At 45.2% G+C, this 24,136-nt stretch overlaps 1 protein-coding gene across 1 annotated transcript in view; it reads right to left on the reverse strand.

Annotated features, from left to right (window-relative positions):
• Positions 1-22,459, reverse strand: part of ATP2C2 (ATPase secretory pathway Ca2+ transporting 2) — a 32,186-nt gene extending 9,727 nt beyond the window's left edge. Inside the window, exons 1-17 of the mRNA XM_026856505.1 lie at positions 22,068-22,459; positions 15,360-15,470; positions 13,962-14,078; positions 11,336-11,425; positions 11,218-11,253; positions 11,064-11,125; positions 9,796-9,904; positions 9,567-9,716; positions 9,407-9,475; positions 8,269-8,344; positions 7,958-8,024; positions 6,588-6,712; positions 4,505-4,602; positions 3,675-3,776; positions 2,783-2,872; positions 1,198-1,299; positions 461-617 (exon numbers count right to left, since the gene is read on the reverse strand). Coding sequence (XP_026712306.1) covers positions 461-617; positions 1,198-1,299; positions 2,783-2,872; positions 3,675-3,776; positions 4,505-4,602; positions 6,588-6,712; positions 7,958-8,024; positions 8,269-8,344; positions 9,407-9,475; positions 9,567-9,716; positions 9,796-9,904; positions 11,064-11,125; positions 11,218-11,253; positions 11,336-11,425; positions 13,962-14,078; positions 15,360-15,470; positions 22,068-22,166 — 1,660 coding nt within the window. The 5' untranslated portion in view covers positions 22,167-22,459. The remainder of the gene's footprint in view (positions 1-460; positions 618-1,197; positions 1,300-2,782; positions 2,873-3,674; positions 3,777-4,504; positions 4,603-6,587; positions 6,713-7,957; positions 8,025-8,268; positions 8,345-9,406; positions 9,476-9,566; positions 9,717-9,795; positions 9,905-11,063; positions 11,126-11,217; positions 11,254-11,335; positions 11,426-13,961; positions 14,079-15,359; positions 15,471-22,067) is intronic.
• Between the last annotated feature and the right edge of the window lie 1,677 nt (positions 22,460-24,136).

The following is a 24,136-nucleotide window of genomic DNA, read 5'->3' on the forward strand; positions in this document are numbered from 1 at the left end:
TAAAGAATTGAACCAAACTTCAAATAAAAATCTTGGTTCCCAAATCTGTCTTTTGAACCTCTTTCAAAGTTGATTTTTGTTGCTCTTGAAATAAGCTTCTCCAAGAGCAAAACTTGGCAGAGCAGTGCTTAGATCGGGTTCAGTGCAAAGCTTTCCAATGCAACATTCAGACCGTATCCCAGGCAATCACAACGCTTCATGGAAGAAAAACATTCACCATTTCCAGTGCTTATTTTCAGCTCCTTCCAATCTCATTAATTTAAACAACAGAAAAAAGATTAGTGAAAAGCAAGCAGCCAGCAGACCCAAGACATGGCCCTTGGCAAACTCTGGCATTATGAAGAGGTCATGCAAGTGATGCTAGGGACTGGGCTTCTGCCCATCCGAACCAAAACAGAGCAGGAAGGTATTAGGGCACGATAACCTGTAAGCTTAAGGGGCATAGACAGCAATGACTGACCCCGTAGACCTGAGGAGCCCATTCGTTTTTCTTCCTGCTGGTAGAAGGCTTTCTGCTGGGGTGTAAGTGGTAACGAGATGCCACCACTGTTATAAAGGGTGCAATATTGAATGACTTCTTCAAATGCTCCTTTCATGAAGTAAATATCTTCCTGGTCCTTTAAAGTAAGGAGATAATACACTTTATCAAAAAGAAGAGCACATTTTGAAAATACTGATAACACATTAAGGCTTTACACCCTAGGTAATGAAGATCTTTTGTTTGCTCTTTTACCTATTTTGTAAAATGTGCAGGTGCATGAATTATTTATAGGATGTGATATTTTTGCACTAGCCTTTTTCATGTTCAGCCACCACAGACAGAATGGTAATAAAAGGTTGGTGAGTTTTTAAATTGGGAGTACACAGTATCAGCCAAAATCAGCTCCTTAACCTGATAAGGGAAAAATGGCCAACATTTACCTCCAAACATTGTACCTTTCTCCCCCTGTCAGTCATCTCTGAAAAGCTTTTGTTCTCCTGCTTAAACCACTATATAAAAAAGTATTATCTTCTGCCATTCAAACACAGTTTTACAAGCTAAAATTACACCCAAGTTGGGAATTTTGAGGTTTGCCGTTTTCTCCTGATATAGTTAACTTCTGAAAACATTATTTGCTAAAGAGATACCATTTCATGCCCATTGTTGAGGTGCACAATTAGAAACACGACACCGGCCAACACCACTGTTTGCTTTACCTGAGTTTTCAGCGTGCATTTCACAGCCATCCACTTCTGCTCAGAGCTAAATGGAATTTCCTTCTTTCTTACATAAATATCTTTTATGTCAGCGAGTTGCATCTAAAGTAAGATAAAACAAAAAGAACACTGTAATGCTGAATAATGCCAAAGCTTGTATATATTTTCTATATTACAAGCGCTGACTTGATCAGGTACTTCCAGGCAGTCATATACCACAGAGCTCAAGAGAAAGCATGGGGAGAGTAAACTCATATTTCAAACCTATCTTCTCCTTTTGGTGCCTGATATGGTATAAATGTCACAAAAGTTTGAAGCTTGTCTTTTGCAAGAGCTGGGGAGCTGCACTGCTGTCCTGGTTGGGCTTTGGGTCGAAGGAAGATCAAGTCCTTTCCCTAAACCTACGGCACAGCAATGGGCAGAGCAGATTTCTTCCAGCCCAAGCTCAGGCTCCCCCACTTGGTTATTTCCCAGCCACCTGACTTGGAAGAAAAAAGGAAAACTGCAAATAATTGAATGGTCAATCATGGAATGTGGTTTCAAATTAATTCCTGATGAATTAAACTCAAAAACCAATTCACCACAAGATGACCATTCAGCTATAAAGTACGACAGTGCAAATCAACGCACACCTGCTTTAGCAGCACGTGTGGGTGCTCTAGGTGAAGTGGTAGTGATCAGAAACAGCTTCCAGTCTCTTTCTCCCCCAGTTCCCATCAAACTAATAAATAAATAAATAAATAAATAAATAAAATAAACGAGACAACATCCCTCCTATTCTGCTCTTGCTTGGCTACTGAATGGCAGAGCAGAAGGAAGATTTTAATTTAGCATTTAGGGAAATAAAATGTCATTGTTTAAAAAAAAAATAAATCATGGTTTCACTGTTAGAGTTACAAGCTTTAAACATAAGTGGTAAGAACAGACGTTTGCAGGTGCATCATTTCATCAGGCATGTTCTGTGCTTTACCGTCCACCCGAGGCCTGTGGACCACAGGCTGTGTAACACTGATTAGATGATACCTTGAGGTGTTTCACAGCCCTCTGCATATTTTTTTCATGAATGCAATATTTATGAAAAAATATTGTTTTACATAATCGTGGCTAGAAAAAAGTAAAAGCTAGCAGATGACCCAAATCGAGGATGACCCTCTGCCGTGCCTCCTAGTCTGGCTTGTTCTTGTTCATTTTTCACTCTCCTGTCTTACTCCTGAACTCTTAATCGGCATGTGCAGAAAACAGAAAAAAGGTGCTCCAGTCTGAGCCTGAAAGAAATCCATTATGCAGCATAATTGCAGAGATTAACCAAGCAAAACAATTATTACTGTTAGCACAGAAGCTCAGGGAAGGTGTTTGTCCATGACAAAGAGGTTTATATGGGAAAGGTGTACATCTATGACCTTGGGGAGAAAAGACAAGGAAAGACTAAAACCAGTCTGGGGACTTTAAAGAAGTCTGATCACTGCTGTAAGAACTAACAATTCCAGCTGTTTGTTTGTTTGTTTTTTGGTTTGTTCTTTTTTGTTTGTTTGGGTTTTTTTGGATTTTTTAATTTCTGGACCATTTTAAATCTGAACAATCTTACCTTCATTGCAAGGGCAATGAGAGCTCCTTCTGTGGGCTGTCCCATTACACTATTTTTCCTGATAATGGCATTATTGACTACACAGCCAGCCTAGAGAAAGAGATATATTTACATGTTGGGGTTTTTTCATAACTAAATTAATAGTTTTTCCATCTCTTTAAACGAAATAATGAAAGATTGGAGAATGAAAGCAGCCACATCCCAAAAGATGTGCTATTCCCCATAGCAGCATCTCTTGAGGTCAGTTCTTGTGCTTTCTAAACCCACTTAATCCATAGGATACACCTGTATTTTGGTAAAATGTGTTTGGGGTAAATTAACATAATATATGTCTAACAAGCTTGGTAAATCACAAAAATGAAATCTTAGTCTCTCCTACTATTGTTTCTAATGTGCAGTATGGATGAAGTAAGACCTAATCTCCATTTGAGATTCCAGCTCAGATCATTTCACTACCCAAACACTCTGCTTTAGCCTACAGTCGAATGTGCAAGATTTTATTTAATGCTAGCACAAAACCCAGAGACCATCACAGTACATTTATAAATTGACTATGTAGATAAAGTCTAAAATCTGTTCCCATTAAAAACCTGAACGTGGTAAAATTAATTGGTCTCTCCTCTGCCAGAACTGTATTTTTATTCAGAATGTCATTGACACTTTAAGCTGATGACTCTGGTCTCTCCTTACAAGTCTCATGATGACTACCTTTCAGCCATCAGCTTCAGGTATTAGATCACAATTACTCAGAGCCTTTCCATGAGAATGCTCTAGCAAGACAGTTCAAAATAGTTACAAAAGTGGCTTTTTTTTCACACTTATTACCCAAAGTGATCTGTGCAAATGAAAACTGAATGTAAATCGGTCAAGCTGGTTCATAGTTTAGACTTACCTCCACTAGTTTCCCAACTGAGACATTGGAAAATTCTTTAAGGATCTCCTTTGATGGCAGAAGATAAACGTTTCCTTCTCCATTGTAGCCCACCCCGCTGACCTGAGGAAGGGGCAGACAGAAAGAGCAAATTTCCCATTGCCAGGCAGGACTATACTACATTTGTATATGTTGGGGTCCAGTTGAGCAAATTTTTGAATTTGAAGGCACGCTGGGATTCTCCTCTCCAGCTCAAAGCAATGCTTATAGGAAAGGCTGCAGATAGTGAATGTATAATATTACAATAGCTTGTATAGGAACAAAAAGAATCAGCTTGTCTTACACAGAACCTGTTTGCCATGATTTCAGGAGTCTCTTGCAGCCCTTTGGCAGCCGTGGGTTCACTGGTTTTGTTCAAGCCCTGCCCTACTGATGACCAGCCTATCTCCCCACTGCCTTACATTTTGCATGCCTACATTTTTCACCCACTTTGCACACAGGTAAATGAACAAAGCAGAAGGATCAAGTCACTCATATAAGATACATTTCTACAGAAGATGGACCCACAGGGGTCAGTGGCAGGTTTCAATATTTACAGTTGCAGAGAACTGCAGATTATGTCAATGAACATCTTTGTTTATTGTGTCTGAGCAGCTTTTGTACACTCAGCCCCACCCCTGACTGTCTCCAGCATTGCAAAAGTCCCTTCTCTTTAATGGAACCGGTAATGTGCAAGAAACTGCTTGTTCTGGGACTCATTCAACATCCCTCATTTGGGGCCTAATTGAACTAAAAGCAAATCAGCCCCACTGAACTTGAACAGGAAAGTCTGTATTACACCGCAGCCATACCTCTGCCTGGAACCCATCCGAAGTCACAAGCCGAGTCACCGTCATCTCGTTGGCTGTCAGAGTGCCTGTCTTATCTGAGCAGATGACATTGCAGCAACCTGATGCAGAAAAGTTTTTAATCAGAACTAATAAATAATGCAACTGAACAGCAAGATTCAGGGCTCTGGAAGAGGGAGAACGTGTTTTCCCAATGTTACTCAAACTCCACCAGTGAGAAAAGGGAGAAAATACCAAGAAATGGAGAAGTTTCCTAATAGGGTGTTGAAAGGAAAGGATCTGAGTGCACGTCAGGGTATTGTGCACATAACTTAGATATGAGATGTGGTAGGAGACATCTGAAGAGGGCCACGTTGTCTTGAGAATCATATGGTGGGCAGAGAAGGCACTGATCTCCAGGGAGTCGATCTATGCTGCTGAGCTGCGACATCACACAGCAGAGCAGCTGTTCTATTCTGAAAAGACATATCAAATTCCCACTCTGCCACATGCTTCCTCAGATGGGCCACTTAACCCTTGCTTATCTAAATCAGGAATAACAGCCCTTCCCTGCCTCACCAAGGGACTGTGAGGGTAGATGTGTTAGAGACTGTTACCAAAAAAACCTTGAAAATCTACAGGTAGGAGCAGAAGCTGCCCCACTCGTGCTCTGCTTTGTGACAATCCTGCTTCTGTAAAGCACATTTCTTCCAGAGCCCATTTACACCACAATTCAGCAAAGGAGTGAATTAGCAGAGTCACCACATTCAGGCTAGTTTCCACTCCCGAGAAGGGGAAAAATGACTTTAATGCAAAAAAAAGAATCAGGCTCCAGCTCCCTTCTAAGTCTGCCTGTCTTCCCTGGCTCTGGAAATGACCACACTGCTTAGGCACAGACCTCAGGAGCATGACGACCATCAGGTAAGAGCCTGGAGAGAATAAAGCAGATTGGGCTGCAATTAAAATAATTGCAGTTTTGAAGGATTAGCACGGACCAAAGCTATCACCTCCAATATATCATTTTTAGTTCCTATTAAAGAATCAGATAAAGAAGAAGGGTTATTTTTTCAGAAGTGAACAGACACGGCACAATTAATGTGTGGGAGAGTACAGTTTTTGCTGTGCTTAGACTATCTTGCAGTGTACCCAGGAATCTGGCAGTTACACCTATTTGGGTGCAGCCCTACCAGAACGACATTCTTCATGAGATAAAGCTGTTTCAGATGTCCTGGATCAGGGTAGATACAATAAAATAAGGGTGATAAGATTCCTTAACTGCAGAACAAACAAGGGCAATTCAAACAATAGCACCATTTCCAGGGAAGACAGATTTTAGCTGAAGGATCCGGTTGTGCAGTAGATATTTGCGACTGCATGGGCCAGGCTTGGAATTTAGTGTACTTTTTAATGAGTGGTACTAAATATACAACATATCTCTTCTTATAACTGCCACACTGGCCAAGGTCAGAGCAGAAAAACCTGGAATACTGTGACCTGGGAATAAGGGCCAATTTGAAGGTAAGAGGAGGTGGAGGAATAATTTCGTTACAGATCGTTCTGCCCTGCAGTTGTGAGGATGGGCTGGGTGGTGCCTTCTCAGGGTCCACTCTTGTCCCTGTTTTCCATGACTCTTTGGATATCAGGCAGATGGCCACACAGGCTGCAGAAGGATAAGTGGTTTTATTTACGCCACCAGGCTCTGCTTAAGGGGCTGCCAAGATTTTTAGCCAGCCTCTGAAGAAGTGGACAGGATGGACCTGCAGGAGGATTCCACAGAGGGGTGAGGAAGGGGAAACAAAGCCTTCCAACCCCAGCAGGACATGCATGTCTGGAGAGGGGCTCTGCTCCCCGTGGGTCAATGCCATGGCCTGGGTGCACCATTCCTAGCACCTGCCTGTGTTATTATCACTAAAATAAGGGCAAAGTGTGAGAAACACAGGGTAGAAAATGTATTTAAGTGTGAGTGGGTTGCTCTGGCCCACTAAGCATATTCCAATTTATTTTTTTTTCTAATCTGACCAAGGCTTACTTGGCCAGCCCACTGCTATTCGTTCAGATTTTGAAGCCTGGCCAATGACCAAGCTGTGTGATCCCTTTTCAGCCTTACCTAAGGTTTCTACTATGGGCAGCTTCTTCACAATCACCCTTTTCTTGGCCATCCGGAGAACGCCCAGCACCAGCGTGACGGTGACCACGATGGGAAGGCCCTCTGGGATGGCAGCCACCGCCAGGCTGGGGACAGCAGAGACACAACAGCTTCAACAAAGGGGCCAGACTACAGGTACTGACCAAAACGTGTCAAAGGGACATTTCCATGGGGTGAGTTTCCCTGCTTATATGTGCGTATCTGCATCTGAGAGTGCAGTGTTAAACACTGGGACTCCTTGCACACTGTAAATACAAAAGCAGGATATTTATCCACCCCTTCAACCTTTCTCTGGATGATTTAGACAGAACTATTACTTCTCTTCTTTACATTGTCAAAGAGCATTAATTTCTGGCTAAGTAGGGATTTAGGGGTTAGATTTAATTTCATTTATTTAACTTCCTGAGGATGAAAGTTGAAATATTCCTTGGCGTCACGACTCACATGTTAGCTACTGGCTCCTGGCCACACGCAGCCCCTCATCTTCTCTCTTACAGGTGGGTACAAGCTATGGTGGGACAGAATCAACTCCCCAGATGTCCCCATGCTGCATACATGGAGCAACAGCAAAACCTGAAACACTTGATGTGCTAGAAAAATCCAGACACAGTCCGTATCTGTCCCTTAGTTATTCCTTGGGTAACTCTGAACACTTCTAGGTATGTGCAAAAAGTAATCAAGGAGGACTGTTGAAACCATGGGCTGCTCACCAAAACTCAGGTTTAACCACTTTTCTTTGCCACCACATGCCCCCAGGAGACAGGAAGGTGGGCACTGAGCCACTTCGACTTCTCTTTTATCTCCTCAACTGTGGTTTTATTCTTATGTCCATAGAAAAGTTTTTCTTTTTTAAAAGGATTGATTTTAGAGCTGTGACAACACCAAACAGGTTTAATGGGTACTACTGAAAACGTATGCTTTATGATGTTTGATTAAGAGGCTGTGCATACTTTTTATGTCACATAAACTGTGCGTTCCTATCTTTAGACGTAAATCCAGTACGAACAACAAAGATTAATATTTGCTGTTGCTACACTCCCACTAAATTCATAGTACAGATAGGAAAGGACATTCACAGCAGGATGAGGTAGAAATTCCAGGGAAGGCTTTCAAAATACCAATTTGAAAAATTAAATAAACTCTCAAACTTACTTTTTTTACCTAAACTCTGTTGTAAAGCTCACATTAATTTCACCGGTACAAGATCAATAGATATTTATGAAGGGTCTTACGTAAGTTCTCTTTTGTGAAATGTCCGTTGTTTTGAACAGGGAATTCCCTGTGACAGGTTTCATTAGAAAACAAAGAGAAAGGTGCTCTCCAGTCCTCACCTAACTCCAATTGTGAACATGCTGAGGAGATGCTTCCCTTGTAACCAGCCAATGAGCATTATCAAACCTGGTGGGAGAAAACCATCCGATTATAAAACTTCAAGAAATTAATAAACCTCTAACCCGTTTATCTGTTGTTAGAGAACTGACTATGAAATGAGGCCCCCGGGTCTCTCATTCAGAGATGTCTCTGCTTGAATCCCCAAAGCCCAGGTAACCCACATCAACAAGTACTTTTGGAAAAAGTGGCCCTGGAGCACAGAGGGCTTTCACAGCTGACCATGCAAGTACAGGCATTGCGTCCAACTCACCAATTATGCCAAAGGAGAAAAGAGTGAGTTGCTTCCCCAGTCTGTCCATGCTTTTCTGGAGAGGTGTTTTGGGAGTCTGGAAACATTAGAGAATAGGTGGGTTTCTTTGCTTGTTTTATGAGATGAAATGATGGTCAGCCCAGAATGACTGACTCACACAGCCTGCAGTGGTCCCTACAGCTGCCTGCTCTACCCTAGTGCTTACCCACCCCAAACCCCCAACGGGGTCTGCTGGGCACAGACTGTCCTGCAGGGAGAGAGTCTCTGCCTCAATGCACTCAAGACAGGCAAAATAGTGGGAGAAGAGATGAATTACATTTGTTTACAGCTGGGGAGATAAGGTAGGGACAGACTAGGGACATGCTAAGGGCTAAATCTGGAGAGGACCTTAGTGATTGACTCCAGGACTGGATAATGTGCATGCAAAGCCTCCATACAGGGATAAAAAGCCTGAACCTCCATCCTCATGGTCTGTGCTCTCCAATCCAGACCAGGGTCACAGCCTTTCTATGATCCTTCTCCTCCACTGAACCAGCTCAGAGCAACCCTGACCTGACACGTAGGATGGACCCTGGAGGGTGGTAGGGTTTGGGAAGTCTGAGTTTCAGGCCAAGGAGGGCACCAGACCTGAGCTCCTATTCTGCAGCAGCACTTTTAAGCACTGCAGAGCATCACAGACCTGTACTAGCTCTGCAGATGCATCACAACACCTCCCATAGTGGCTGCTTCTGCTGTCCTGTGATCTCTTGTGTTAATGGATCAAGAGTTAACTAGTTTACAGAGACTCATCTGTGTTAGTTCAGAGATCTGGCCCACAAAATTTTGGCATGTGTGGAAGCAAAAAATTTATAGACCTAGTGGAAGGTGTGCGTGTGTGTGAAATAAAAAAAGAAGAAACCATGAGGTTTAGCTGACTACAAGGTTAGATACAAGCTAAATATCAAAAGTCTGGATTTAGAAGCCTAAATCCTGCTTATAGCCTTCTTTTTTTGGATACAGCACTTTGTCATCCCTCAGTCACACAAGCACTTTGTAGCAGAAACAGAAATGAACCCAGTGCATTAGATCTTGGAACCACTCCTGCTCACAAACTTTCACCCAGGACATCCACCATTTCCACAGACATCGACTGCTTTACCTCTTCAGCTTGCATCATTTTGAACACTTCTCCAAACTGCGAATTTTCACCCGTCCCAATAACTACACCCTGAAAAAAAAAGGAAAAAAAAGAGAGACAAAGATTAAAAAAATCTAGAGATTCTGTAACCAATGTCAAGACCAAAGATGAGAGGACTCACTTTTCCCTTTCCATACCGCACCAGGGTCCCCATGAAAACAACATTGCTCAGCGTGGTTATGTCTCCAGCTTCCACTAATACACTGTCAGTCTTGTTGCAAGGCTCAGCCTCTCCAGTAAAACTGGATTCATCCACCAGCAGATCTGTAACCTAATTAAACAGACACATTTCTGGCACTGTTAAGACAAAACATTTCCAAGCAGGCTCTCGTATTTATAGCTGTATTTACCTCTATCAGCCTGAGGTCTGCAGGAACCCTGTCACCAACAGACAGATATATGATATCTCCAGGCACAAGCTCTCGCGCTAGAAGATGCTGGAGTTTTCCTTCCCTTAGGCTACATGAGACAAATGGAAAAAGAAGAAAGGAAACCAGGCTGTGAGGTTTTTATTCCTCCCGCAGGTCTGGGAATGTGACTGGCAAGAAAGCAAGATCCCTGACCAAAAGAGCTTCCAATGTGAATAAGAGCCTAAAATCTTCATAACGATGAGGAGAAATGATTATGTTTAGTTTGGGCTCAGTTTTAATTCATAAACAGGTGGGCAGGTTATGGAAGACTTACATTTCATAAATAAGTGACTTCAACAGTAGTTATACAGTAGATGGGAGTGACAAGGTGTGCTTTCCCATGGCTCACTTTAAATAATGAAACGCAGATTCTTTAACCTAAAAAGAAGCTTTTTAAAGCTAGAATTACCACTGGCATTTCACCATTGCATTAAAAGTACATCCTTTCAAGTGGTTATGGTGTCATACCATAAACAAATAAAGAACAGTGGCATTTGTAAGATCCAAACCTGGGTGAACTTTGGACCAGAAGAAAACCCCACACTTCTTTAGCAGTGCAAGGTTTCTCTGAGCCTCACAGTTTATTTACATTGGCCGTGACAAAGCTGATTTGCAAAGACATAAATAGGAAAAGTGTTTCCTGTAATCTAAAGCACTGGTACTAAACTTCAAAGCAGTCAGGGAAGTGGGATGATACACCCTACAGCTGCTCCACAGGCGATGCTGTGACCAATCTGCACCGAAGTGCCTGGTGTGCCCGTGCCCAGCGTGTACGGACAGCAATGGGCAGGCGTGGGTGAGGATACCTAGCCTGCACACACCTCCACTCATAAGCCATTTTGTGCCAATTTCCCAGGGACAAAACTACCCTAAAGCCAAAAACATACGCAAGTGAGGTTTTCCCTGCACAGGGAGTCAGCAACATAAAAGAGGCTGCAGGGACCTTCCTGCAGGGTGCAGAGCAGGACATTTCTGTGACCCTTCTGTCTCTCAGCATTTATTCAATTCCTCTGGGTGCCTACTTTAAAATTCAGAGTTATTTCAACCCCTTTCAGTGTGCCTTACAGCTGCACCCAGGCGTGGTGCCACCCCTCTGGACAGCAGGTTCTCATTACGTGCATGACAACCAGAAGTAATTTTCTTCAGCCCTCGGTTCTGCCCTCATAACTCAAACCCTGCTAAACCCCACTGAAGCAGGCATTCCTCACCAGTTGCACTCAGGAGGCACCAGCTTGTTAAGTTCTTCCAGAGATTTTTCTGAGCGATATTCCTTTTAAATGAGAAAGGAGAAGAAAACCAAGTTACACGAGAGGGCTCGCTCACGAGAGACCCAGGCGCGGAGCTGAGCTCCGGGTGACATACCTGGATGAAGGCCACGGTGACCACGATGAGCACTGCCTGTGAAGAAAGAGGCATTAGAGGAGTGGGCACACCAGCCTCAGAGAATAAAGGGCTGGGTTGCAGGAGAGGTACCACGTACCATGGCGATGCTTGCAGCGTCCTCGTATTCTTTTGTGATGACACTTACTAAAGCGGAAGCCAGCAACAAGAGAATGAGGGGATTTTTAAACTGAAAAAAAAAAAAAGAAAAAGCAAATTGCAATATAAAATGGAGTTGCTGAAGCTGAGCTGGTTTCAGATCTCCTCGGACATGATGGTTTTGCTGCAGGGACCCTCCTTGCTCATGATAGCACCATCACGCTGCCTGGACAAGGAGGGTGCAGCACCTGTGGTCGGGCTGGTGCCGGGTCCTGTCCCCATACAGGAGATGGACGGTGTCAGGGACCAGCAGGACAAGGCTGATGCCAAAAGACATGAGTTTTTTCTCTTTTCCCCTGCTGGCACAGGCAAGGCTTGCCTTTGCAGGCATACAGCGTAGCGCTGACTCTAAAAGCTCCTGGGAGGCAAAATAGGTACAAACAAAAACTTTATTGTCTTTTTAGAATTTGAAACCAAAAATCCTCTTTTTTTTTTTTTTAAATTTAATTAATGTGCTAAACTCTGTGCTGTACCCAGGGCTGCAGGAATCAGATCCTCACTTTTTTTCACTTTTAAGCACAGATTTTATGGACTTTACTCCTACCTGAGAAAGTTACAGCTCTGTTTAGCTAATGTGGGGGTTGATATAAGGGAATTAAGTCAGGCAAAGACAAGACTGACTGTTTTGGGTAACAGGAGTGTGGCAATGCATGGTAGGAAAGAAAAGGATTAAATTTATTTCCTGATGAAGCCAAAGGTGAAAGTCCCTTTTGTTTCTCAGTAGAAAGACCGGGCCAAAGGGGATGTTTTACAAAAACAGCAGCTGGAAGAAGCCATGTCAAGTGTCCGCTGAAGGACTGTGCTCAAGTGCAGAGGAATGAATGGTGTGGGACAGCAAGCAGCTCTTCCAGAGAGAATGACAGGTTATGGAGGGTTCAGAGATACACTAAATAGTTTGTTTGGTGTCCCCATAGTAGAAACAGCTTGTTAAGAACGAGCAGACAAAAAAAAGCACAATCTCACTTTTTATGATGAATAAAAGAATCCTCGAAGAGACTTAGTGATGATTACAAAGTGCTTAAAGAATATTGATCACATAGGTAAAAAAAGATAATCCATAAAAGTCTTTCAAAGCAACTAAAATCTTCATGATTCAGCTGAGCGAGAAGAAAATCAGTTAAATTGCTGGTTGAAAATTTAAAAAATTAAAGAGTTCTAAAAGAGAAGTGAACGACGCATTAAATACTGATGAGAACCAGTCAATAAAAGCAAAACTCAGGGATAACTCAGTGGGGAAAACCAAGATAGCAAATACCACCTTCTGTCTGACTCTTTGGGGCATCTGGTTGGAAATCGTGGCTCTTCACAGCACATGGCACCATGAATGGACGTATCCCTTACTGGCAACAGAGACATTAACTCTCACTTGAGCTCTACAATTGTCTCTGCTTTTGCTGGAGGTTTAGGGCTTTTCTTCACTGGGGTAACTGAAATCAGAATGGCTTTCAGCTACGACTGGCTTTCCTCAACACTTTCATGATTTTATCACTTGCCTTAAAGGGAATGAAGTTCAATAAAGTCAAGGGCAAGGTCCTGCACATGGGTTGCGTCAATCCCAAGCACAAATACAGGCTGGGCAATGAGTAGGTTAAGAGAAGCTCTGAGGATAAGGACCTCGGGGGTATTAGTGGATGGAAAACTGACTGTGAGCCAGCAGTGGGCGCTTACAGCCCAGAAAGCCAACCGTGTCCTGGGCTGCACCCAGAGCAGGGTGGGCAGCAGGGCGAGGGGGGGATTCTCGCCCTGTACTCCACTCTCATGAGACCCCCCTGCAGGGCTGGGTCCAGCTCTGGGGCACCAACAGCAGAAGGACACAAACCTGCTCAAGCAGGGCCAGAGGAGGTCACAGAGATGCTCGGGGGGCTGGAGCACCCCCTGTGAGGACAGGCTGAGAGAGTTGGGGGGTTCAGCTGGAGAAGAGAAGGCTCTGGGGAGACCTAGGAGTGGCCTCCCAGGGCTGAAAGGGGCTACAGGAAAGATGGGGACAAACTTTTTAGCAGAGCCTGTTGTAATAGGACAAGGGGTAACGGTTTTAAACTGAAAGAGAGTAGATTTAGATTAGATACAAGGAAGAAATTCTTCCCTGTGAGGGTGGTGAGGCCCTGGCAGAGGTTGCCCAGAGCAGCTGTGGCTGCCCCCTCCCTGGCAGGGTTCAAGGCCAGGTTGGACGGGGCTTTGGGCAACCTGGGCTAGTGGAAGGTGGCCCTGCCCAGGGCAGGGGGTTGGGACTAGATGGTCTTTAAGGTCCTTTCCAACCCAAACCATTCTATGATTCTATGAATAAACATGCTCCAGAAATCAGGTCACTGATCTGTCTTTTGATTTGTGGGCTGTGTGGAGATAAAAATATTTAAGATTTTTTTTTTTGTTCATATTAAATGACCCCCCATCTGAATCTCACAATGGCTTTCCTGAGGAAACAGACAGTTTCTGTATCTGGGGAATCGCCTGTTCCCAGGCTGGATCTGTGGAGGTGGAAACCCTGAATATTTCAGTGTAGAAACACGCTCAGACCAACCAAACCAGGAGTTTTTGCCAAGAAATGAGAATCTGCAGAAAATCCTTACCTGGTCTAGATATTTCTTCCATATCGGTTCTGGATTCTCTACTGAAAATTCATTCCAGCCATGTTTTAATCTGCGCTGTAGCACAGAAAACTCAGAGAGTCCAGTTTGTAAGTCAACCTAGAGGGAAATTTTAAACAACCAACCAAACAAACATTATATATTGTAGAATAGTTACAGAAAACTTCTTAAGGCAAATTTCTGTTAAAAACCTGTAAGTACACTGGACAAAATGTTCATGGTTCAGTCCCCCACAAAAAAGATAAATCTATCTACTGTTTTTCTGGTTAGGTATTTATATTTGTTAAACTAAAAAACTTTACCACCAACTATCACAGAAAGCCATAAAGTAAACACAAGTTATTTTTAAAAAAACTTCCACATGTGAGAAAGAATATAATAGATGACAAATGAGAAATCTGAAGTAGTAAAGGAAAGAATTGATTTCTGGTTTCACTGTATATTTAAAGGAAAAATAAAAATACCCTGATAAAATTCAAAGAGAACAAATGGAGAAAATGTATCTCGCCCAGATTTTAAAAAACAGTAAGGTCAGACATCAAAATATTGGTAAACATTATAGCTTTCCCTGGCTGTGGGGATTTAGCCTTTCTAAATTTCCATCTGTTTTTCACAGGTGGGATTAAGCATGAGTTATAAAATGAGACTGTTTCTCTTCCCAAGGGTCAACTCCAGTGCAAACCAAGTAACTGGAGTTTCCTTCCTGAGCCCCAGTGTCCCTCCATCCCTCCGGCTACTCTGTTCTGCAGCTGTGGGGAAGGAGTGGGGCTGGGGCAGAGTGGCCCATCCTACCACCACAAACATCCCTGCCAGGGCTGATCCCCCCGCTCCGCGTGGGCAAATGGGTCCCAGCATGAGCCGACCCAGGCGATGGCTACAGCTTTGCTCTTTGCTTGGGGTGGGGATGGCGAGGTGATTTTTTATCTAACAATTCAAGCTGCGAGCAAGCCTTCGAGAAGTCATCTAGGACTATAAATGTGATGAGTTTTGCCTCTGAAATGAAGTCTGCTACAAAAAGCAGGGAAAAAGTGCTGCTTGCACTTACACACCACTTTTCCAAGGAGCTGCTGATAACTAGGGTGGCTGAGCTGTGCACCCTGTGCCAACCCCGGCAGAGCTCTGTGGACTCTTTCACCTGCAGCTCACAGAGCTGCTCACTTCAGTGAAGTCCTACCCTGGGACAAAGTGAAGCACGAATGCCCAACGCTGAGCCTTGAACGTAGCCAACGTGAGGATTTGTCCCATGTAAAGGCAGAGGAATTGGGCACTCCAGGAGTCTGCATGTGAAACCAAAGACCAATTTTGCTTCTCAGTCTCTTCCCACAGTCACATTACACGGACTGCATTGCTATGTTCACAAAGACCTGTAAAAACCCTTACATTTAAAGCTTTTGCCAAGTCTTCTTTATGGCATTTACATGCGTCCTTCGGGGGCAGAACTGTCACCTCCTTCTCCTGCTCGATTATTTTCAGCTCACACTCCTCATGGGTCTGAGCAAACGAGAGAAAGCAATTGTTAGGTGAGAGCAGAGTTCATAAAATCATTTCAGCATCTCTTTGCATCTTAATCCCATTCCCTTCCCTCACTTTGCCAGCTGTGTGACTTCACAGTTAGCTAAAACACTTTCTAAATCACAGCACTCTATACCATTCACTAATTAATCCTTATTACAGCCTCCAAGGCAGGTGCACATTCTTGAAGTGGAATTAGGAGCTGGATTACCAAAAAGACAAACCCACACCCCCACTGTGGCCAGAAAAGCATGCCAGGCTCTGCTCTTTGCAGGTATCCTGCCCAAGGTGAGTATTTTTCCATGCCAGTGTCTCACAGCCCATTGCACACTCAATGCTCAGAGCAAGGAAAAAACCTATTTTCCCTTGTTAAAGACATAATAAATGAACAGCAAACATGAGACAGAAAAATCTCTGAGCCAGCAGGAGAAAGTAAATGTTTCTCCATCTCCACAGCTCTTTTCCTTCACCACTGGCTCTGCAAACACCTCTGAGCAGGACAAACCCTCCCCGCTCCATCCAGGCTGCCTGAGGGTTGCACTGAGCTCCCAGCACCCTGACCTCTATTCCCTTTCACGATCCCTTGTCTCCTTTTCCAAAAGGCTCTTTCCAGAGCAGCAGCATCCCCTGAAATCTCAGCCAGACACATGACGGTGGCGGTGTGACTGCTATTGCAGGGTAAGTATGGAGAGGGAGAAATCTCACCCTTCCCATGGGACAGGAAAATCCATTTCCATTTACCTTCATTCATAAAGCACAAATGTTCATTATGAGAGGGATCCCGAGAGAGCGTGGTGCTCGGTCCCGCAGCAGGCTCTTGCTCGGCAGGGCAGGAGGAATTTGGCACCAGCTCCCTGCTACCAGCACACTGGAGTGTTTGCTGAGGGAAAGGTTCAGGTCCAGCTCATAGCAGCACCTGAGCAAGTGCTTGAAGGACTTCAGGGCTTCCTGAAGTGGAATTTGGAGAATTGGCCCATCTATGAATATTCAGGTTTCTAGGGACACCCAGTGTTTTGCAATCTAGAGCTTGAGATAAATGCAGAAAATCTCTTTGGCTGTTAGCTCATGCTGGTACACAGAATTGGCTTCTGGAGAGCTCACAGCAGATGAGATAGGAACATCTCTAAGCCCTGCTTCTTAAAAAGGTTTTTTCCCACTTCCATATGTTGCAGCCCCCTTTTTATCTCTGTTTACTGACCCACAGTACAGCCACAAACACAGGAGATACCAGCACTGACTTGCTCCTGGCGGAATCAGAGGAGAGTTTGCTGTGATCCCTTGGTCTGTTTAGTAGAAGCCATTTTGCCCCAGGAACAACCTGTCTTTCTAAAACCCCAGGAATTTGCCCAAGATTTCCAAGGATTTTCCTGCTTCCATGTTTCCCTCATGCTGGTGACCACATTCTGCCCAAAGAAGCTGCAGTATTTCTCCATTATTTTGAGGCATCGTAGCACTGGACATTACCCTTATTTCAACATTCCCTTAACAGACATCCCTAGAAGGGACAAAAAAGTCCTTCCATGTTTAAAGCTGATGATTTATTCCTACTTGTGCAAATTCATCAGTTCCCTGAACCTTTGTTGACACCCAAATGCTGCAAGACCGAAAGCCACCCATGCATCTAAGGAGATGGAAGGACTGGTTAGAAGAAAACACACAGCTGTCACACATAGACACCTCATGTTCATCATCAATCATGTGCTGATTTGATTAATGTGGTGTCTACAGGCCCCTCTGTGCTGCCCATGGCACATGCAGGTATCAAGCCTTGACTCGAAGGAGTTTAAATTTTAATTAAAGGAGCTGGAAGGCCAGAAAAGACCCAGGCACGAGGGTAACATGCCTATGGTTCCCCCAGTGCCAGCAGGGAAACCATGGCCCAGCTCTATCACCAGTATTTACCTTTGAAAAAGGTGTGGAGGAAATAAATGACAAAAGCACATGGCGTGGGGATGTGTCGGAGCCCTGCACAGCCAGCGCTGGCTGCCAATCAATAGAAACACTGGCAGCCCCGTGCCTCTTCCACCAGGGGCTGTTGTGAAATGAACAGCTTTATTGGGATGAGTTAATTTGCATTGATTAGCTTACGCCTGTAAGTGATTTCCCCTAGACAAACGTGGCACAGCTTTTCCTACCAGCTGAGCAGCCCCAGCAATGCACAAGTTGGAAATACATCAGTGGAGCCCCATCTCCCTCCTCCTCTGCAAAATGCTGCCGGTGCAGAGCCCTTTTGCCCCTAAATGCATCCCACCCCATGTCTGTTGGGCACCAGGCAGCGTCCTGAGCAAATCCCTTCATATATGAACCTCTCTTTGTACATTACTCTTCTATTTACATTGTAAACCAAATGTTGGCTATCAACATTATCCATTTACATTTTCAACCTTTATCCTTTAGGCATAACTCAAGCACAAGAGTACATGACTCCAAAGAACAGGGCAGAAAGAAGTAAAAGAAATAATTATTAGTTTATCTATTGCTTTGCGAGACTAGGAGATACTGGAGGCTGTAAAGAGCTGCTGGTCGTGGCGGGGAGCCGTGCAGCAGCCTGCCCCAGCGCACCTCGGAGCGTGCCCGGTGCTGCAGGTACCTGCACCGCTCCTCCGCATCCCTCGCCCCGAAACAACCCATCAATTGTTGCACTGAGCAGCCCACGCGGGAAGGAAGGAAGCATGGGGCTTTCTGCAGAGTGCGTAGCCCTCTCTGTATACTCTGGCAAAGAGCCCAAAAGATCAGTTCTTGGGATTTCCCCCCACCTCTGCCTTTACTGAAGTTTTGCATATTCTCTTCCCGTCCGTTTTAGATTATTTTGGACCAGCTAATGTACTGTAATACAGACAAAAGTGGGCTGAGTTATTTAGTCTAATAAGAAGCCCTTTAAAACATTAAGCAGGAACCCTCTTCTTATATATTCTTCACCCTGCTAAAAGAAATAAATCAAACCCTTCCCTCAAAAGCCCTTTGCTTTGTTTTTTTTTGGTGCACGTGGCAGGCAGAGGACCTGCGTTTCAGGGGTGCAGGCAGCATGCAGAAACCAACCCCGAGCAAACCCCAGCCCTGCAAGTGAGTGGCTACCTCGCTGGGCTTCCACATCCGAGCCCCCAGCCCATTCCCACCCACCTCAGGGGTTTCAGCTCCTCTCAAACACGGTTTCTCACTCCCCCATTGCACAGCTATCGCAGAATTGCAGATTTCCACATGAAATAAAGCTTCCGGCATCCCTTCTTCCACATACAAACCTCAAAATAGACACCTTGATTGTTCAAAAGAGCCAAGGGTTTTCCAGAAAAGCTGCTTTAAAACTATTCCTTGGATTTTAAATTGCCTCAGGTGTATGGGAGGGCTGACTCAGACTGGGTGGGCAGTGCCCAAACCCTGGGCTCATTGCCACCAGCTGCAAATCCCACTCCCCTCACCCCACTGCTCCCTTGCTCCTGCAAACCTGGTCTTTTTTTTTTTTTTTCCCCTCTTAATTAAAAAAAAAATTAAAATCTTCAAGCTCTCTTTAATTTAAAGCAAAGTCCCTTGAGCCACAAGATGACATTGCTATTGCTGCAGGAAAACCTGCAGCTCCACAGATCTCAGTGGGGGAGCCTCCTCTCTCACCTAAAACACGCCCACAGAGGCCAAAAAAAACCCCCAAAACTCAAGAGTTTAAGGCAACTTCATATATAAGGTCTCCTGGAAGGGAGATGCTGCAGTCCTCAGTCAAAAAACCTGTGGGAGCTGGAGGGTGAGAGTTAACTCCATGTCTGCTGGAAGTTTTTCAGATGCCAGAAATTAGGTGTGACTAAGGGACTGAAAACACATGTGTAAGTGAGGTCTGTGTCACTGCTGTGCTGAGGCAATCCCATGGTCTCCCTTTTTTCCTCTAGAAGAGAAGCTGCACCGTTTGGTTTTATTTTGAGGGTACATGGAAAGAATAGCTACCTGTGTGATAATAAAGCTATTCTGATCAGGATGTTCTGTATATCTAGGAGGATATGGAGCCTGTGAAACTCTCCAGGAAATAAATGTTCATTGGTGTGAAACCTGACATGAAAAAAAAAAAATCAACTCAAACTGGAATGTTGATTTAGCCCTGAATGTAGGACAGGGCTGGGAAACACTTGTGCTCCATCTCATGGTTACTGAATCTTGAATGGATCAGGTGTTATGGGGGGGAAGGGTCAAAAGGGGCTCTGGTGAGGAGAAATGGAACAATTGCAAAGGAAAGGTCCTAGTAGCTCTGAAGAAGATCTTGATGAACTAAAATCTATGACCGGGATGTGCCTCAGGTAGGAGCCAGCTCCTTCTAAAGCGAACAAGAGAAAAAGCCCCTAAATCACAGCAGGTGCCCAGTGGATTTTCAGTAGATCACCATGCCAAACTCTTCTCCCAGTGGCACCGTGTGTGGGAATGGAGGTCACCCCATAGAGCAGAGATGGACAGGTTGCCCTGGACAGCGTTACAAAACCCACCCACCTCTTCAGGTTAAAAAATACTGGGAGCAGAGGGCTGCAGCCCTTGGGGAAATCTGCCCCTGACTGTAGCCATGGGGTTCACTGGGTGCTACAGGCGTGACCCTGGGACGTGGTCAAAGGGAAAAGGCGACACAACCCATGCAGTGCACAGATTTTTCTCTCACTTGCCAACACACATACACACAGAGGTACGTGTGCTTGCGCACGTGCGCACATACACACACACTTGGATGATCAGAAGAAAATTCTGTGGTTGTTCTTCAGATTTCTGCAGGAAACACACGGTTCTCGTAAACTGCAAACTGGCACCACAAAAATTCCTGGTGATTCTGAATGGGCCAGTGTAGAGAAAGAGTTGAAACTATACAGCAGAGTCTAGACACAGGCTGTGCTTGTGCTTTGATGCGCAAGTTAACTGTTCTGCCCTCTTCAGATAACACCATCACCACCACCTCGGAGTTACCAGTGCTCGGGCTTTTTCTTCACAACCCACAATTTGTGTATTTATCCTGGTTTGAGTCTCATCAGGTCACCTGGACTCACATCTTTAAGGCCCAGGACAACCCTTTGACCAAAATACGTAAGATCTGTTAAGACTGAAAGCGCTCTGCAACTATTTTCAAGTAAAGAAGCAAAATACTTTCCCCTTAGAGGAAATGTGAGTCATTTACCAGCCTAAATCATAACCTGAGAATACGTTATTGATTGTCAAGTTCTTGTTGTCCTTTCACATTGCTGCCTAATCCCTAGGCCTGCACCAAAACACCATTTCCCTGTCCTGTTATAAATGTATCACACTCTGCATGGACTAGAGTTAGAATTCAAGAAGGGTTTATATTTGGAAGCAAATATGTATCATTATTTATTTTGGCACAACAGAAACGGTACTACCAAGGAACAAGCCAGACCATGTGCCAGTGGCCTCCTGCCTATGTACGATCAGAAAAAAATCAAAGTGAGATTCCAGATACTTTCTGTAACCTCAAGATCTTCCTTTTCTGGTATTTTGAGCTGTGTTTAAGTAGTGTAGAGCAGCATCGCACAACGCGCTGTGTGGTGCATAGGGTAAGAGTTCAATACCTTGTTTTCTTCTCCCTGTAGCACTGACCAACCCCCATACTGGAAAGACAAGACTCAGCAGAGAGCAGAGGATTAGCTGAAATGACATCTGAGAAAAGACCTCAGTCAGACAGTCACAGAAAAGAACATGAAGATCTTGAAGTGTGTGGATGGTGCTTGTTGGGATGGGACTAAGGGCTAGCCCCATATGCTGAAGGAATTACACAAATCAGGTTTACGTGGGAGGGCACCCAACCAATCTGTCATGTGGGAGAAAAAAATGGGGCTTGAGCAATGGAAATCCCTGTGCTGAGCAAACTTGATAATAAAATAATCCCAGACCTGAAGGTTTTGTGGGGAAAAAACAAGAACAGCAAATGTGTCACCTAAACTACCACTGGCCACTTTTTGGTCCATCTGCACTGAGGGAAGGCAGTGAAAGCAGGGAAAGGGAAATCAGTGTTCATACACCAAGATTTTCCAAGAAAAGAAAGCATTATTTTGAAGCGGGCTTTGCAGGTCTGAGCTAAATCTCTAGTCATGACTGCAGGAACAGCCCAGAGGACAGCCCGAGGGGTCACAGCCCATCCACCAGTGACCTGCACTGGTGGCAGGGCTTACCCCTGGGGACAGGCTCAGCCTCGCTCTTCAGTTACCCTCTGCTGAGACAAGACAGTGTTTGCATTTTGTGTGAGCACTCCAGAAAGCCTCACACAGCACCTAGGGCCCGCACGGCAGTCACCCTCCTACGCATTTCGTTAGTTTTGAACCTCCTCAGTGCAAAGAAGAATGTTTCTGGCCAGGACTTTGGCCTGAGCTATATGTCCTGGGAGTATCACAGAGAAACAAGTATCCCCATCTCACCCCGCTGCCTGGTAAACATCATTAATCTCGTCCCCTGTTGTACAGGGAACGGCTCAGAGCAGAGAGCGGAGAGCGCAGCGGCAGCAATATCAAGTTACCGGTGGGACAAAGCAGACAAAGTAGACAAAATTAACCCCAATTACACAAACTATTTCAGCAGGTCCAGGCAAGAGGCACAGGCAATCCTCACCTCCTCTTCCGGCTCGCCGCTTCCAAGGGGCTGATATTTCTGCACGAAGCGGAAAAACGACTTTTTCTGGAAGAGTTTGGCGAAACCTCCTTCTACCATCTTCACTGTGCAGTGGTGGGAAGCGCCCCGGGAGCCACCGGGATGGTGCCACCCGCTGCTGCTGGCAGCACTGGCTCGAATTCCCCAGCAAGCACGGGGCTATGGTTACAGGCAGGGAGAGGCAGCCTTCACCTGCCGCCAAGTCACGCCTTCGGCCGCAGGTGCCGGAGGGAGGCTGCGCGCCCTTCCAGCAGCAACGCAGGGTGCTTCGCCCCTAAAACCCTGCCAGGAGAAGCCTCTCGGTGTTTAAGACTGTGGCTGAGAGAGGACTGAGGTGGCCCTACGTGCGTGCATGGCCGGCACCCGAAGAGCAGGTTGAGGTCTGGCAGCTCTATCTTTTCCTCCGCCCTCTGAAAAATTGTTGCGGGAGGAGCGTCGGCGGGTGCCACATCTCGGGCAGGCAGATAGGGAGGTTGTTTTGCCAAGGCCGCTGCGTGCAGAGGCAGGACAGGTTACACACACTGCTGAGCCTGTTTGTAAACTTCCAGGCTGGGGAAATCCTCCTTGAGAAATGCTTCAGTCAGCATAATGCCAGTATTTATAAGTATTTACATCAGGGAGATGGCATAAATGCGTGATGTGTGAATTTATGACGCTCATTTATGGAAACAATGCAGTCTTTCATTCGCTAGAGGGGAGTGCTTTCATGGTGGATCTCAACATATGGCTGAAGTTAAGCAGTTACATCTTTTCTGAAGATTTATGGCCGCCTGTCAGGGAGCATCATGCTCCAGTTTGTACCAGGACATCTACAACCTCCCCCAAGCATCATGACTCCAGGATTCACTTAGGCTTAAATTGTCTCTGAGGTGTAACTGTGAGATTACGATCCTCCTTTGACAGTAAAAATTGCATTGAGGGAATAAATGTCATTCTCAGACAGAAAAAAAACATATGTGCAATTTTCTGCAGGAGAATAGTTTTCTTCTAGGGCATCCAGGTGTCAGCTTCACAGCTCTGGAGAAGTGGAGGTGGTGACACCAGGACCATGATGGGGCCAAGACCCCAGACTCTCGCCTGTGTGACAATATCCAAAACCTGGCCAACTTCCATCAAACTGGTGTTTTGCCATGGAGCGTTTCAGTGTTGCTTATTTGCATCTGCCAGGTCCCACCAGCTCTAGCAAAAGCTGATGAGCCCTGTGGGACACCACCAGCACCGTGTAGCAAGCAGCTACGGATAACACACCGTGTCTCACTGAAGTGGTGTGGAGGGAGGGCTTCTTTCCAGGCTGAGGAAAAAAGGAAACGATTGGGAAACACCCTGCAAATAGCCAAGTTCTTGTAAAACACAGCTGGGGCTTCCTAACTCCCTCAGCTCCTGATTGAGAAACACTTTCTTAATGACCCAAACTGGATGCGTCAGGCAGATGAAGGAAGTTCCTGCATCGCTGCAACACCCCTCCTTCCCATGGGAAAATATCCAGGGATAATGCTGGGCACTGATTTTCAGGCAGCTCACATCCAGGCCCTGCCCAGGGTTTAGATAAGGTGCTTAGCCAGGGCTCGAAGGCAGCCCAAGCTCCCAGAGGCATAAAGAGATTTAGACCTTATCGAAATGTATGGGAATTAGGCGGCAAAACATCTCTGAGCTCACACACGCTTTCGAACCGTTCCCCTCCTTCGGTGGCTTTTGTAAGGCTCTGGAGCACAGCCAGCTGGCTCTGCCACGTGCTGATAAGGCAAAGCAGGTGCTGCTTTGGGAATACATTCCTCTGTTCATCCAAGTGCGTTCGTAGTAGTCACAGCCTTGGGATCATACTGAATGTTCCTCGTGTCTCTGATAGAAAAGTGAAAAACATCTTCCTCCTCTCTAGGTAGGTAGGAAAAAAAAAATTTCTCTGGTTTTGTTCTTGCTTTTTTCATCCCTCAAACCTCACCCACTACCAGTGAAGCCGGGCTCTGCCGGGCACAATGTGTGCGTGGCCTGTGCAGTCCCCAGCGTGGCTCGCGTTAGCCAAGCGCCACTGA

This window comes from Athene cunicularia (genome assembly GCF_003259725.1).
Source record: "Athene cunicularia isolate RWA chromosome 11 unlocalized genomic scaffold, athCun1 chr11_part1, whole genome shotgun sequence".
Taxonomy (NCBI): domain Eukaryota; kingdom Metazoa; phylum Chordata; class Aves; order Strigiformes; family Strigidae; genus Athene; species Athene cunicularia.